We start from the raw sequence: 13,338 nt of genomic DNA, 5'->3' as shown, positions 1-13,338 counted from the left end.
AGGAAGGAGCTACTGGCTGCTGACCTCACAGGCTAGGCATAGGAAGAGCTCTACAGACTATGAAGTGCTGATCTAGGATGTAGTATAAGGCTGGGCTATAAGCTCAGGTGATCATGGGCTCAGCTCACACCAACGCTCTGGGGGTCAGAGAGCAGTGGAGGCCAATCGGGCCTGGTTGGTTGCCAACAAGGATGTCTGGGGATTAGAAAACCAGCTGCCCACCCTAACATGCCCTTTGCACCCCAAGGCCCTGAGGAAAGGCTCTACATGGCAATTCTGCAAGAATCAGCTCTGGAATTCGGACTCCCACCAGACCCCTTGGGTTCCTGGAACTCCAGTTTGCTGCCTGGTATCAAAAGTCAATGCTACTTAGAAAGAAAATGCTTAGCTTCCAAAGCCCATAAGCACCTGACATTTAATTTTCCCCGTCCATCCTCCTTCAGTCTCTACCAGACTAGACACCTAAACTTCTAGCTCACCAGATGACACTCATGGACTTTCCTCCCTCCACGCCCTTGCTATGCTTTCCCCTCCGGGATGGAATGACATCTGTCGCTGTTGGTTCCTGCCAGAATTCCTGTGTTCTTCGAGTTCCACTTAGACACTATTGCTTTGGTGGAGCTTTTCTTGACACTTCCTCATTCACCCCAAAGTTAAAATTAATTTCTCCATCCCAGATTCTCATCGTATCACCTTGTTTGTAGCCTTGTAAGGCACTTATCATGTTGTGCATGATGACTGTTTGAGGTATATGTTTACCTTCTCCTCAAGATTCTAAATTCTCTAAAAACAGGGGCGCCTGGGTGGCTCAGTGGTTGAGCATCTGCATTCGGCTCAGGTCAGGATCCTGGGGTCCCGGGATCGAGTTCTGCATCGGGCTCCCCGCAGGGAGTCTGCTTCTCCCTCTGTCTGTGTCTCTGCCTCTCTCTGTGTGTCTCTCGTAAATAAATAAAAATCTTTAAAAAAATTTTTCTGAAAACCGCAACTCTGTCTTATTCATCACTAGATTTTCAGCACCTAAAATGAAGGATTACTAACAATTATTGCATGTGTATTTGGTGCCATGTATTATATTAATGGCTGTAAGCACATGTCTCATTTAAACCTTTCTGATGAGTCAAAAGCATTATAATCCCAAACTTATTGAGGAGGAAACTGGGGCTTGAAGAGATCAACATCCAAGACTTCACAGCTATCAAGCGGCAGAGCTGGGATTTGAACCCATGTCTGTCTGGTTCTAAAGCCTAAGCTCTTAGTCACCGAGTTTCATGGACCTATTTAGTGAGTGTTCAGTGAAGATCTACTGAGTTATCATTGGAAACTGTGGGGATCAATGGTGTAGACACTCCCCAACAGAAGCCAATCACAAATGTCCAGTTTGACACTTGGATGCTTTTTATGATGTATGTCCCTTTCTTCTATTTGGCTAAAGTGGGGATTAGGGTCAGTTTGCCTTCTGAGAGTTCACAGAAGTATGAGGTCTTGTGAACAGGGTGGAGTCAACATTTTCTTGAGCGTGCATCGACACAAGCCTTGAAATTGGCTTTGAGGCCTTGCAATGGCAAGTTTTCCCATGGCCAGCTCTGCAAGTGGGTGAGGGGAGCGTTGGTGGTGGTGAGTGTTTGAGATGGAGTAAGGGCTGGCTAGGAATGGCTTGCCCCCGGCAGTCCCAAGGGTGACTCACGCGCCCGGGGCCTGAAGGTTCTTCCTCACCTTCCTATGCCCTTTCAACTGAAGTCAGCTTGGGCAGAGGGAGAAGGCTGAGGGTGAATGAAGAAGGAAAGGGCAGAGCAGCTGCGGGGACGTGCAAGGGGACCAGCTGGGGGTCAGTTACCTAGAACAGGAGGCCTGTGTAGACACAGCAGGAGACAGAGTGGAGGAAGTTTCTAGAGAAAATTGGGAGCACCTGTGCCCCACCCCAGTGCCCATTCCCAGCTCATCAACATTGTCAGACTGTCACAGGTGCCCCTTCTGGCTCCTCAGGTCTGTGTAGAGTGATTCCAGCTGCTACAGAAGGGCGGTCAGACCCTCCGACCCACAGGCGGTGCCATGCTCAGCCCTCCCATTCCGCCTGCCTTCGGGCCTCAAATGCCCCTGGCCTTGCTCCTCCTGTCCTGCTGGCATTCAGGGTGGCACAGGGGCCCCTGGCATGGCTGGGCAGGTCACTGGGGAGCATGGGGCTGGGATGCAAGGGGGCGTTTGCGACAGAGAAAGCATGTCAGGAAAAGGCCATGTAAGGAGCTCACGCGTGTGAGGGGGTATGAGACGGCACAGCTGGAGGACAGCTGTCATCGGCTGGGGCTGGTGGCAGGGTAGAGGCTGGGTGAGGAAGCGCTGAGAGACACCGAGTCACAGGCAGCGGGGAGGGGGGTGCAGTGAGTGGGAAAATATGACCTGAGGTGTCTGTGAGACAGAGTAGATGTGAGAGAGGCGTGTGCGTGTGCCTTGCTGTGGAAGGAAACAAAGAACGATGACGAGGCGGCTGCAAATAGGGCGAGGGCAGGAGGGGACAAGGGCCAGATTCTGCCCACAGGTGATGGGAGTGGTAAGAAGCTCCTAGGGGAGAGGGCGCCAGGTGTTTGCACCTGTGTGTGTGTGTGTGTGTGTGTGTGTGTGTGTGTGTGTCGCACACGGATTTACAAAACGGGCTTCCTCTGAGTATCTCCGGGTGCTGTATAGCCTGGGCCGAGCTGTGTAGACAGCACGGAAAAAGCGCAGGGTTGCGAGCTGGGCCGACTTGCCCAGGATCCCTCCAGGACACCGGGGACAGCCTGCTGTGACCCGAGGCTCCCCGCACAGCCCACCTCCTGCCCGCCGGGTCGCCCGTGTCCCCCTCATCCCACAAGCCGGGCACCACAGAGCCACAGCCACGCTTGTTTGGTGCAGTCCCTTAGCTTCAGGAAGAAAGAGCAAAGAACAAAAAAAAAAAAAAAAAAAAAAAAAAGCCTCTGGGTTTGGGTTTCTGTGTGCTGTGGACGGTGGGGTGGAAAGGATCAAATTCCAGGGACGGTTGCGCAAAGGGCCTGCTAGTCCTCTCACCTCACGCAGGCAGAATTAGCGAAGTTCTCCCGGGCTGAGGGATGTAGATTGATTGCCTGGTTTTATTAAGGACAAAGTGCTTTTTGATAGTGTGAGGGAAGCGGTTCCCCAGGGCGGGGATTCCGGCGCCCGGAGCTCCCCGAGCATCGATCGCCGGGGCTTCCCTGTCTTGTGCTGAGCTGAACGCGGGCTTTGGCAGGCGATAAAGCAGCTCTGATTCCTAGCGGAGGGACCCCACACCGGGCACTGCGGGGACCGACAGCCAACGTGGTACGCCTTTGCTGGCTTACTGGGTGCCAGTCACCATACTGGCTGCTTTACACATGTTATCGGACTCACTCTTGACACAGGACATGACAGGAAAGGCACTACGATGACTCTCATTTTCTCTATCCAGGAAATGTATGTGGAGGCCAAGCAAACCCACTGAGGTCACAATGATTACAACATGGCACCAGGATTCGCACTTGGCTTTGGTCTGGTGCTAACACACCGGCCCTTACCTCTGTCCTCCACGGCCCGTGCTCCATTTCCTGACACAGAGCCAGATGGACACTGTTCCTCTGACACGATTTGGTGGTGGTGGGGGTCATTATACAGACCCTTAAGACTCTAAAGGGATGGGATTCTCTGGTAGGAATACCTGTGTGTGACTGAATGGAATTTGGGGATATTTTGGGCTTCTGAGGCCATGAGGCCAGCTCTGTGTCTCGGGATTTAGAAGCCATAGAGCACTGAGTGATGGGTTTTGTTGTTCTTTTGGCTTTCTCCCCAAATACCTTCCCTTTCCCATGATCGGTTATTCAAACAGCCTGGTGGGGTGGGTGGGCTGGAAAGGAACCTCTAGCACAGGGAAGAAGCTGGAGCCTAGACAGGTGAGGTGACTTGGCCAAGGTCATGGGGTTCTGAGCCCCCCACCTGAGGGTCCCGAGCGCACCTCTGACCAGGAAGGCTCCCTCCCTGCATCCCACACACAGATGGAACAGGGGCAGCTGGGCAGGGAGGCAAGGTGAGTGTGGGGACAGGCCCCAGCCTGTGTGGAGGGCTAGGACCACGCGGGAGCAGGACTCACTTTTGACGGTGAGGAACATGGACTTGCTGATGTCGGTGCCCACGCCGTTGCTGGCCTGGCAGAGGTAGTAGCCCATGTCCTCTTCCAGGACGTGGCGGATCAGCAGCGAGCTATTGGCCAGGATCTGGGTGCGGCCGGTGAGGGGCACTGGGTGGTACTGCTGCGGGCTCCCGCTCCCTGGAAGGAGGCAGCTGTTAAGGGGCTGGCGCCCAGGCTAGCAAGCAAGCTGGGTCAGGTTCAACAGCCCCAAGGATGCCCCCATGTCCTTCTCTTGCTGACCTAGGGCCATTTTATAGCATTTCCCAAGTACTCCTCTGGCAACAGGGAGAGACTTGCAGAGGTCTGGCCCTGCCCCAGCTCTCAAGTCAGGAGATGGAGTTGGGGGCCTCAGCTCAACACCTGCCTTGGCACTGAGCTTTGGAGTCGAATTTGGAGAGAAAGGGTTGTCTTTAGGCCACTTGGCCACAGGCAAAGGCAAGATGGAACCCTAAAATGGCAGTTGCCTGGTCTTGGACAGCCAGGCCTGGGAAAGAGGTCAGCCATTCTCCAAGGGGGGCTTTACGGTACCATTTCCTCATTCCCCCAGTGTCAGTGATGGGTAAGGTCTGTGACAAGAGGTTGGCATGGGACTCAGATACCAAATGTATCCTTGGGATGAGGTTAGATTCCAAGAAGGACCACAGTCCCAGAATAGGTTGACTGGTCCCAGAATAGAAACAGGGGCCAAGGAGATTCTGGGACCCCAAGCAGGGTGGGCAGGGCTGGAGAAAGCAGACAGGGAAGGACAGAGGTCAATTTGTGGGGACTAGAGGAAATTTGGAGTCGGCCTGATAGCTGTCCCCAGTCCGCAGACCCTCGAGGGTGGCCGAGGATACTTTCCAGAGCAAGTATAGCCCAGAGTCCTGTGAAAGCATAGAAAGGGCTCCCACCCAGGGCTAGGAGCTGTGCATAGGAAAACAGGCCCAAGCCCCATCCACTTCCTTCTCCCTGACTGTGCTTGGAGACGCTGGCTGGCCAGGGGCTCACCCTTGGCATGCTTCCACATGACCTTGGGCGGGGGGTAGCCATCCACTGAGCAGTTGAGCACGCCAGCTTTGCCGTAGATGCCGTCCTGGTTGTTGGGCTGCACCACAAATCGAGGAGGCACTGCAGAAAGAGGGAAAGTAGTGAGAAACAGATCACCTGTCTCTAACAGGTCTTCCGTGGTCTCTAACCCTCCATTCTGTGCCAGCACCACCTGGACCACAGGCAAGTTTGCAGCACCTAACTCTGAAACTCAACATGCTGAGGGCTTTTGTTGAGTACTGGGAGTTCTGCATCACAGCTCCGACCCTGGCAATGATCAACTGAATGGGGTCTTCTCCTCTCAGGGCCTGCATGTCCTGGCTTGGAAACTAAGACATTTGAACTGCTTGATCTTGAAGTCCCCCCTCCCCTGCATTGGAGCCAACATTCCCTCAGCCCATGATTCAAACCCCTAATCTAGGGAGACGGTTAGCAGTGGACAGAGCCTTCCTCCTCCACCACTGGGCTCTCTGCTCACCACGCACGATGAGCTGGCGCTCCCGGCTCACGGTGGCCGCTGCGTTGCTGGCGATGCACGTGTAATTGCCGTTGTGCTTAAGGGAGACGCTGGAGATCTGCAGGGAGCTCATGAATTCCTTGCTCTCGATGGTCACGCCCGAGCCTGAGATGATCACCTGTCCGTCCTTCCTCCAGGTGATGCGGATGGGCATGTCCCCCGAGGACACCACGCAGGGGATATAGAGCAGCTGGCCGATGGAGGCAGGTGGGAACTCAAAGGGCTGGATTAGAGGGGGCACTGGGGAGGCAAGGGTAGTGCTGCCGTCAGGCCCCCCACGTGCCCCAGCCTGGCCAGTAGCACTCCTCATTACCTCACCTCCAGGCTCTTCCTGCTCTTGGGGATGTAAGTAGAGCTCCCCAAGGCCACTAATGCCTTGTTCTATATATTCTATAGATGCAGAATCTCATGGGGTGCCACTGGCCCTTGGCTCTCATCCCCTTGCCCACCCAGGCCTGGACCCACTGTCTCTGTGTTGGGCGTTGGCTGGCCTGCATTAATCCTGACCCTCAGATTTGTCCTGGTGATGAATCATATGCTTCCCGAGTCCCATCTGCTGGTGGACACTGGTCGGCTTTCACTTTCACTCCTCTGCTGCTCTTTGACAATGGCCCGGTACCACTTTCTCATCCCAAAGATACATCAGCTCTCTGGGGCCTGGGATTGATGGGAATGCTGTGCTTCAGATGTTGGGGGTCAGAAGAAGGTCGGTGTGAGCCTGTCCCCAGCTCATACCCCACAGCTGTGCCTCTAAAAGCCGAGGTGCTATCTCCTGGTCTCCTTCTGCTGAGGTCCCATCACCTGCCCCAGCCCTATCCATTGTCGTCAAGTGTTAGCACACTGAATCCTCCCGCCCAGTAATGTGATGTAGCTTAACCACCTCCAGTGTACAGGTGAGGAAACTGAGGCTCAGAATGGAGAAGTCATTTGCCTTCAGTCTTCCAGCTCCTAAGAGGTGACAGTGGGATTTTGAGACCTGGTCTCCCTGTTCTCAGAGTCCGCGCTTCCTCCCTTATGCTGCCCAGGAGCCTCTCTGAGAAAGCTTCAGACACGCCCAGCCCAATGGCCCTTTTGTGTCAACAGTGAGCTCCCCTTGGTGGCAGGGAGGAGCAGAGAGGGAGCCCTGTTCTTTGTGAGACAACCGGTTTGCTGTTCATCTGGCTGAGCGGGATCCACGCAGCCTCCTTCCCCCCGGAGATCCAGCCCACCCCACAGCCCACATCTCTGGGCCCTGGAGGGCCTGTCTGGAGCCTGAGCCTCTGTGACAGGGATCCTCCTTTCTCAGCTCTGGCTAGGGCATCAGCCATTATCTTTATGATAACTCAATTAGGCCACAGCGACTTCCCCAGCAAGTGGGGGGAGAAGAGAGAGGAGACAGACAATTAGCTTAACAAGGATGAGCACCCAGTAGATGAGATCTCCTTTCTGCAGTCAAATAATTAAATTACAAGGCTGTCCATAGTCCTCTGGCCTTCTCCCAGGCTCTAGTTACCCCTCCCACCCCCGGGAAGCCTCCTGCTTTTCACCCTAGGCCCACCCACGGTGGCCACCAACAGGGGCGAGCCCTGAGGGAGAGGATGGGTGGCATCCTATGCACGCCCAGGCCCTCTCTGCACCCCAAGGATTTTCAGGGCTCAGCAGGGAGCTTCCCCAGCAGAGTGGGAGGGTGTGGGCATAGAATAACCCTTGGCAGCCCTTTGGATCCCTTGGAAAGTTCTTGATCAAGAGCCTAGGTCCAGAGGAAGTGACATTTAGGAGGGAGGGGATGAGCCATCCCCTTTAGCAGGGTGTTTAACTGACAGTGTCACCTCCCACCTTACTCTATCTTGCCATGGGGGATCCATCAGACACCAGGAACACTCACCGCTCCCAGACTCAGCCCTCAGTGCCTAGGTGAACACCGCTGAGTATTTATCCTTCTTATTCCTGCTGCGTGTGCTCCACCAAGGGCCTAAATCCAGGTCTAAAGTCCAGCCAGGTTTTCTGGGCTCTGGCCATCATCTGGATCTCCCCATCCCAATCTCTGGCTGTCTACTCTCCTGTTTGGGGCCCCAGGATTCTGGGTGGTTTGCTGGGCCTCAGGGATCTCCACAGGAGATTTCTCTGGAACCCTAACTCTAATAATGGCCCAAAGTCCATTTTTGAGATTTCCCAGAGGTTCTGCTATTGGGTTCTGCGGATCTCCCTCCCCAACCCCACTCTCCCCCGGCTTGTCTGGGTACCTAGGTCAGATCAAGGCTTCTGGCCTCCTTGGACTTTTTATTGGAACTGTTGCAGAGACCCAGATCTGCCTCTAGTTTGTTTCTTTAGGCCAAACAGAACCAGGCCTGGTCCAGTTCTCCTTCCCACAGAGGCCAGAAGCTAGAGCCCACAAGCTAGAGCCCGCAGACCTCATGGCAAATGCCCTCTCATCCTTTCAGATCCTGCTTCAGTACTAGCTCTCCCATGAGGCCCACACTCCTCCCACAGCACCTGGTACACACCTTCCTCATGACACCTGTCACAGGGTGGAAGGGTGGCGGTTGGCCTCATCGCCTTCCATGGGAGACTGTAGGGCAGTCACTAGGACTTACCTGGCAAACTGCAGGAGCCTAATAAATGCCTGTTGGGTGAGTAAATGAATGAGCTTATTTTTGGATACTATTTCCTTGGGTCATCTCAGAAGCTTAACTGTCAGGTGGGCAAGGGGTAAGGAGAACACAGAATGGGGGTCCCTCCAGAAAAAGAGGAGCATTCTATGCTGTTCCTCAAGATACTGTATTTATGCTATTGGGTTTAGGAGCTAGGAGCATCTTGGTCATTCCTGGGGGGTCAGGCCCTTGTTACCATAGCCCCAGAATTGGCTCCTAGGCACACCTGAGCATGATGAAGGGGAGACTCAAGGCAGTGATGACAGCCTGCAGAGGAGGATGTGTGGGCAAAGCAAGGAGCTGGGAGGTTCTCCCAAGGAGGAGAGGGCCGAGGGGCTGTCAAGTCTGAAGGATCATGCCCTGGGGATGGCGGTCAAGTGCTCCATTTCCATTGAGAACAAGAGAGCAAAAGATTGAAATTAGGTAGGGAGATTTAGCTCAAGCTAGGAGAAGACTGTCTCTCTCAGTAAGAAGGGGTTTGGATAATAGAACAAGTTACTAAGGCAGGTTAATTCATTAATTAACTAATTCATCTAATATTTATGAAATGCCTAGTCTGCGAAGGCATTATTATGCTCCGTGTGGGCTGGAGAAAGTAGAAACATGCTTAAAATACAGATAGAACCCCCAGGAGCTCATCATTTGCTAGGGAAGGCAAGAGATTTCCCTCAGTGATTATTGGACAAGCGCCACCTGAATATACAGATGCTGAACTCTGAGCAGTGAGACGTATCATCTGGCCGGGTGACCACAGCCTCATGGAGGAGGTGGCTTGGACAGAGCTAAGGATAGAGCTAAAGGACACACTCACTGTAGAAAGTACATGGGGTGAGAGAGAGGGAAAAGGCTGAGCCATGAGGCAGAGGCCAACCAGGGCCTGTCACTCCCTCCTGGATTTTGGGAATAACATGGATGGCTATTGAGAACCACTGAAGGAGACGGTGGTCGGGGGATGGGGAGGGGGGCTGTGTGTCAGACATTTGCCCAGTTTGGCCAGAGCTCTCAAGAACACAACTGTCCTGTGGGAGGTGGATGGCCAGACAACTCGCCAGAGATCCAGGGCAGGCTCCTGGCACCCCTGTCCACCTTCTGGCCCTGCTGTATGAAGGCTGACAGGGCAGGTGGGATGCTGTGGTTGAGAAGTGCCCCCTTAGGAACCCTCTGGTGGGAGTGCTAGGGGCCAGAGCTGCTCATGGAATTTCTTGACTCCAGGCTACTGTTCAGATAAACCCCATAGCTGCAGGCACAGCAGGAGGGGGAGGGAAGTTTGGGGACCCTGGCTCCTTTACAGGCTGAGTACCAGGAGGAGCCCTGTGAGCGAGAGGCTCTGAGAAGCAGGGTGTGGGGGCTCCGTGATGGACATGTGGGCAGCTGCCCAGATGTGGGGCTGCTTCCTGACCTGTGAGTCAGCAACATCTTCCCTAAAGCTGCGAGGTTCATGTGAGCTAATTGGATGTGTGTGTGTCCATTTCCACCTCCAGGAAAGCCATTCTCGGCGGCGCTGTGAGTTCTCAGCGGCCACCTCCATCATGGGGATGACCAGGGACTTCTTGGGTGTCGATTGCACGAAGGGCCCCTTCTTGCATTTTCCCAGCACCCAGCCTGAATGTAGGGGGCACAGAGGCCATGTAACCCACGGTCCTGTCTCCGGAAGCCCTGCCCTGGCCACAGTCATCTTTGGTGAGAGGGCAGCTCTGCTCTGAGGGAGGCGGGGTGGGAGCAAAGTGCTACTGCGGCGAAGAGGCCAGAGGCCAGAGTGGCTGGGAATGCACAGTGGTTGTGGCAGTCTAGGAGGTGTCCGGCCACCAGAAAGCTTTATGGTCACCTGCTTGGGAGTGTTGCACGGTATAAGAGTGTGCTGACCGCCAGCCCAGACCATAAACACTTTATGGTGTCTCTCATCATCTCTCATTGAGACTGAGCCTTTTCATTGATTGCACTTGCGGGGGGCGGGGGGGGGGGCAGGTGTTGGAGCATCAGCATGTAGGTGGGGAGAGCACCATGCCCAGGACCTGGGTTCTAGACTCTACCTTCCATGCACCTCACCTCTGACCTGAGCCTCAGTTTCCTCATCTGAAAAACGGAGGAATTGGACCAAATAATCTCTAAAGTCTCTAATATTTTAGGAAAAATAATAACTGCCTTTAATATATATATATATTTTACACAATCCTCTCTTCTCAGGAAGGCTTTCCCTGACCACTTTATTTAAAATCACAGCCACTCTCCCCTCCTCTTGGCACTCTCATCCCTGCTCCCTATTTGACATGGGGTATCTTTTATATATTCTATGCATTATCCATTTGCTCACCAGAAGGGAAGCTCCCGGAGGGTAGGGGTTTTTGTCTGTCTTGAGTGGAGCTGTATTTGTAAGATAGTGCCCAGAATATAGAGGGTGTGCAATAAATGTCACTGAATGAATTAGTAGATACTGCTCCACCTCACTGTCCCCATCATCCCTGTGACCACAATCATCATCTTGAGCCCTGTCTGTTTACCCAAAAGGAAGCTTGCTCCCATATGCTACGGCCCCTCTGCTGGGGAATAGAGCTTCTGGCAGGAGCTTTCTTGGTGACCCCCTCTCCCAAGTACGACTGGGCTATCTGCCCCTATGGAACCTGTTGTATCCCCTTCCTCTGGATTCTGGTGGGTCTCTTCCAAATCTTTACCTCTGCTGATGGCAGGCGACTAGCTTTTTCCTAAGCTCCAATCTATGATCACAGAAACCCCCAGTCCATTCACTAGGGTGGAAGGGACCCTCCTCCAAAGGCTCCAAGCACGTGGCAGGCACTGGTTTGGGCAGCCAGGGAAGACAGTGGGTGGGTGGGGAGTATGGGCATCCGGGAGCGAGTGTATGTGTGTCCTCTTCCACTTGTTCTCCACAGGGACCTGGCACAGCCTCCCAGTCCCGGCCTTGCTGAACTTGGGCAGAGAGCCCCTCCTGTCCTTGTTTTGGCTCCAGAGGCCCGTAGAGGCTCAGATGTGGGGATGGAGATGTTCTCTCACTGAGCTAAAGCCAAGGAGCCCCAGTTGCAGCCTGCCTTCTTAGTTAATTAAACATTCAGCCCGCATGCCCAGAGATGCTTTTATGCTACATTATTTTTCAGCTACAGGGGGCCCTAAAGACATCAAATCTAGGTTGGATCTACGTGCCCTCCTCTTAGCATCCTGCCAAGGATGTCTCTGGATGCCCAGAGATGAGCACTTGCCTTCCCTGCAGCCCTGCTCTCCCCTGCCAGTCAGGGTCACATGCACCAATGCCCAAGCAGCCCACAAAGCATCCCCCCCTCTGTCTCCCCTCAGCCCTCCCAACTTGTGGGGCCACTGCAGGCTCACTTGGGCAATATTTCATATGGTACCACCTGCAGCCCCCTTTTGTGGCTCAGGAATGATGTCTTACAGGAGGGTAGGGACAGAGCCAACATTTATGCACATGTGACTGCCAGCACGTGTGTGTGCCCAAGCACAACGGGGGACAGCTTATTAGCATCTGTGTATTTGTTGCATGGACATGCACATAGTATGTACCAATGAGGACATGCATGTGCATTCACACACATAGGGCTCTGCACATGTGTGTGCATGTGTGTCTGGTGTGTTCTGCTCTAAGCTCAGTGTTTGAAAAATTCATCAGAAGATAAGCAGCCCCAGAAGGAATGGAGTGAGCAGTTGTTTTTCCAGCTCATGGAGCCGCATGGGTTTTTGCCCCTTCCTGCCCATGAACGCATGGCCCCCAGAGAGATGGGGGGTGGGAGGTGCTTCTAATCGATCCCCAGCATCTAGGGCCCTATCTCACCTCCACCCTGCCCTTTCCTATACTCCAGGTCTCTGCTCTATCCCCTGAGTGGGACACATGTCCCAACCAGGTGATAGCAGTGGGCTCAGCGGTGCTGCCTCTGGACCTGGCCCTCCTCGCCCAGAGTCAGGGCCCTATTCCACGCCCAGGGGCACCTCCTCCACCCTCCTCCTTGAGTAGCTCTTGGAACAGCACATCAGCTAATCAAGCAGTGTGCTCATAATCAGCTCTGATGGGTTCTTCTGCAAAAGTGCATTCTAATGAGGTGGGGAGAGGGAGTCAGGGAGTGGGAGGATGAAGGACCTGAGCTTTCAGAGCGGCCGGGCCACGGGGTCGCAGAGCCCCTCATGCAGATGCTGCTTCTTGGTCTGGAGAGAAAACAAGTGACCACAGCCCTTCTAGGGCTGGATTTTCAGACACTGAGGGTGGGGAGAAGAGGGGATGTGTGCACATGTGCCTCTACCCTGTACACACACAGGCCGTCTGATGAAGCCAGGCTTTGTGCTGGGTGTGGGAAACACGTGCCTGGTGCATGGGCTCTGCCCTCTAGCATCTCTCTCTCTCACACGCGCGCGCGCGCGCACACACACACACACACACACACTCCCCCTTTCCTCTTGTCGCTCAGCACAATCACAACAGGCCCAGAGAGTCGCTGAGACGGAATGCATCAGATTCAATTCATTAGGACTGATCACTCCCTGAATGGGGTTGAATAATTGATGAGCAGAAGCAGCTTTCTGGATGTTCTGCGTACTCCGAGGCTCGCTAGAGCCTTTTTTTTTTTTTAAGCCAACAAAACCTGGCCAAATGCTCACTGGTGCGGGCGGGCGAAGGGAGGGGAACAAAGGTTAGATGTTTTAATATGTGATGTTTACAATGTAAACTCTCGGTCCACTGCTTGTAACGGAAATGGATATGGGCAGCCCTTGACGCTGGGAGGGGGTAGGTGGGCTGTGCCTTGTTCCTCGGCGGCCAAGCTTGGGGATGTGGCCTGGGGGTTGTGAGGCTCCTGCTGGGGCTTGGGGCCCCAGGGTGGGGAGGTGCGGGGGCAGAGGCCTTAGGCTCAGGAGGGGGTCAGGGTGCCCCTCAGCCCAGCTTGGGTGTGGTGGCAGGAGGCAGGGAGGCTGATGCTGTTAGGGTCTCCTGTCACCCCCCACCCCAGGCTTGAAATGGCCACAGCTCCACAGTTGTTGGGGATCAAAGTGAGGCCTCCCTG

The 13,338-nt window shown here is 54.3% G+C and overlaps 1 protein-coding gene across 2 annotated transcripts in view; it reads right to left on the bottom strand.

Annotated features, from left to right (window-relative positions):
• The window catches only part of DSCAML1 (DS cell adhesion molecule like 1), a 344,804-nt gene that overhangs the window by 71,069 nt on the left and 260,397 nt on the right, over positions 1–13,338 (bottom strand). For both annotated transcript variants that reach the window (XM_025999151.2, XM_072729682.1), the window contains exons 9-11: positions 5,655–5,933; positions 5,138–5,257; positions 4,112–4,288 (exon numbers count right to left, since the gene is read on the bottom strand). In XM_025999151.2, the coding sequence (XP_025854936.1) occupies positions 4,112–4,288; positions 5,138–5,257; positions 5,655–5,933 (576 nt within the window). The remainder of the gene's footprint in view (positions 1–4,111; positions 4,289–5,137; positions 5,258–5,654; positions 5,934–13,338) is intronic.

This window comes from Vulpes vulpes, chromosome 12 (assembly GCF_048418805.1).
Source record: "Vulpes vulpes isolate BD-2025 chromosome 12, VulVul3, whole genome shotgun sequence".
In the NCBI taxonomy this organism is placed as follows: Eukaryota; Metazoa; Chordata; class Mammalia; order Carnivora; family Canidae; genus Vulpes; species Vulpes vulpes.
Note: the sequence above shows the minus strand (reverse complement) of the source record. Positions and strands in the feature narration are given on the sequence as shown.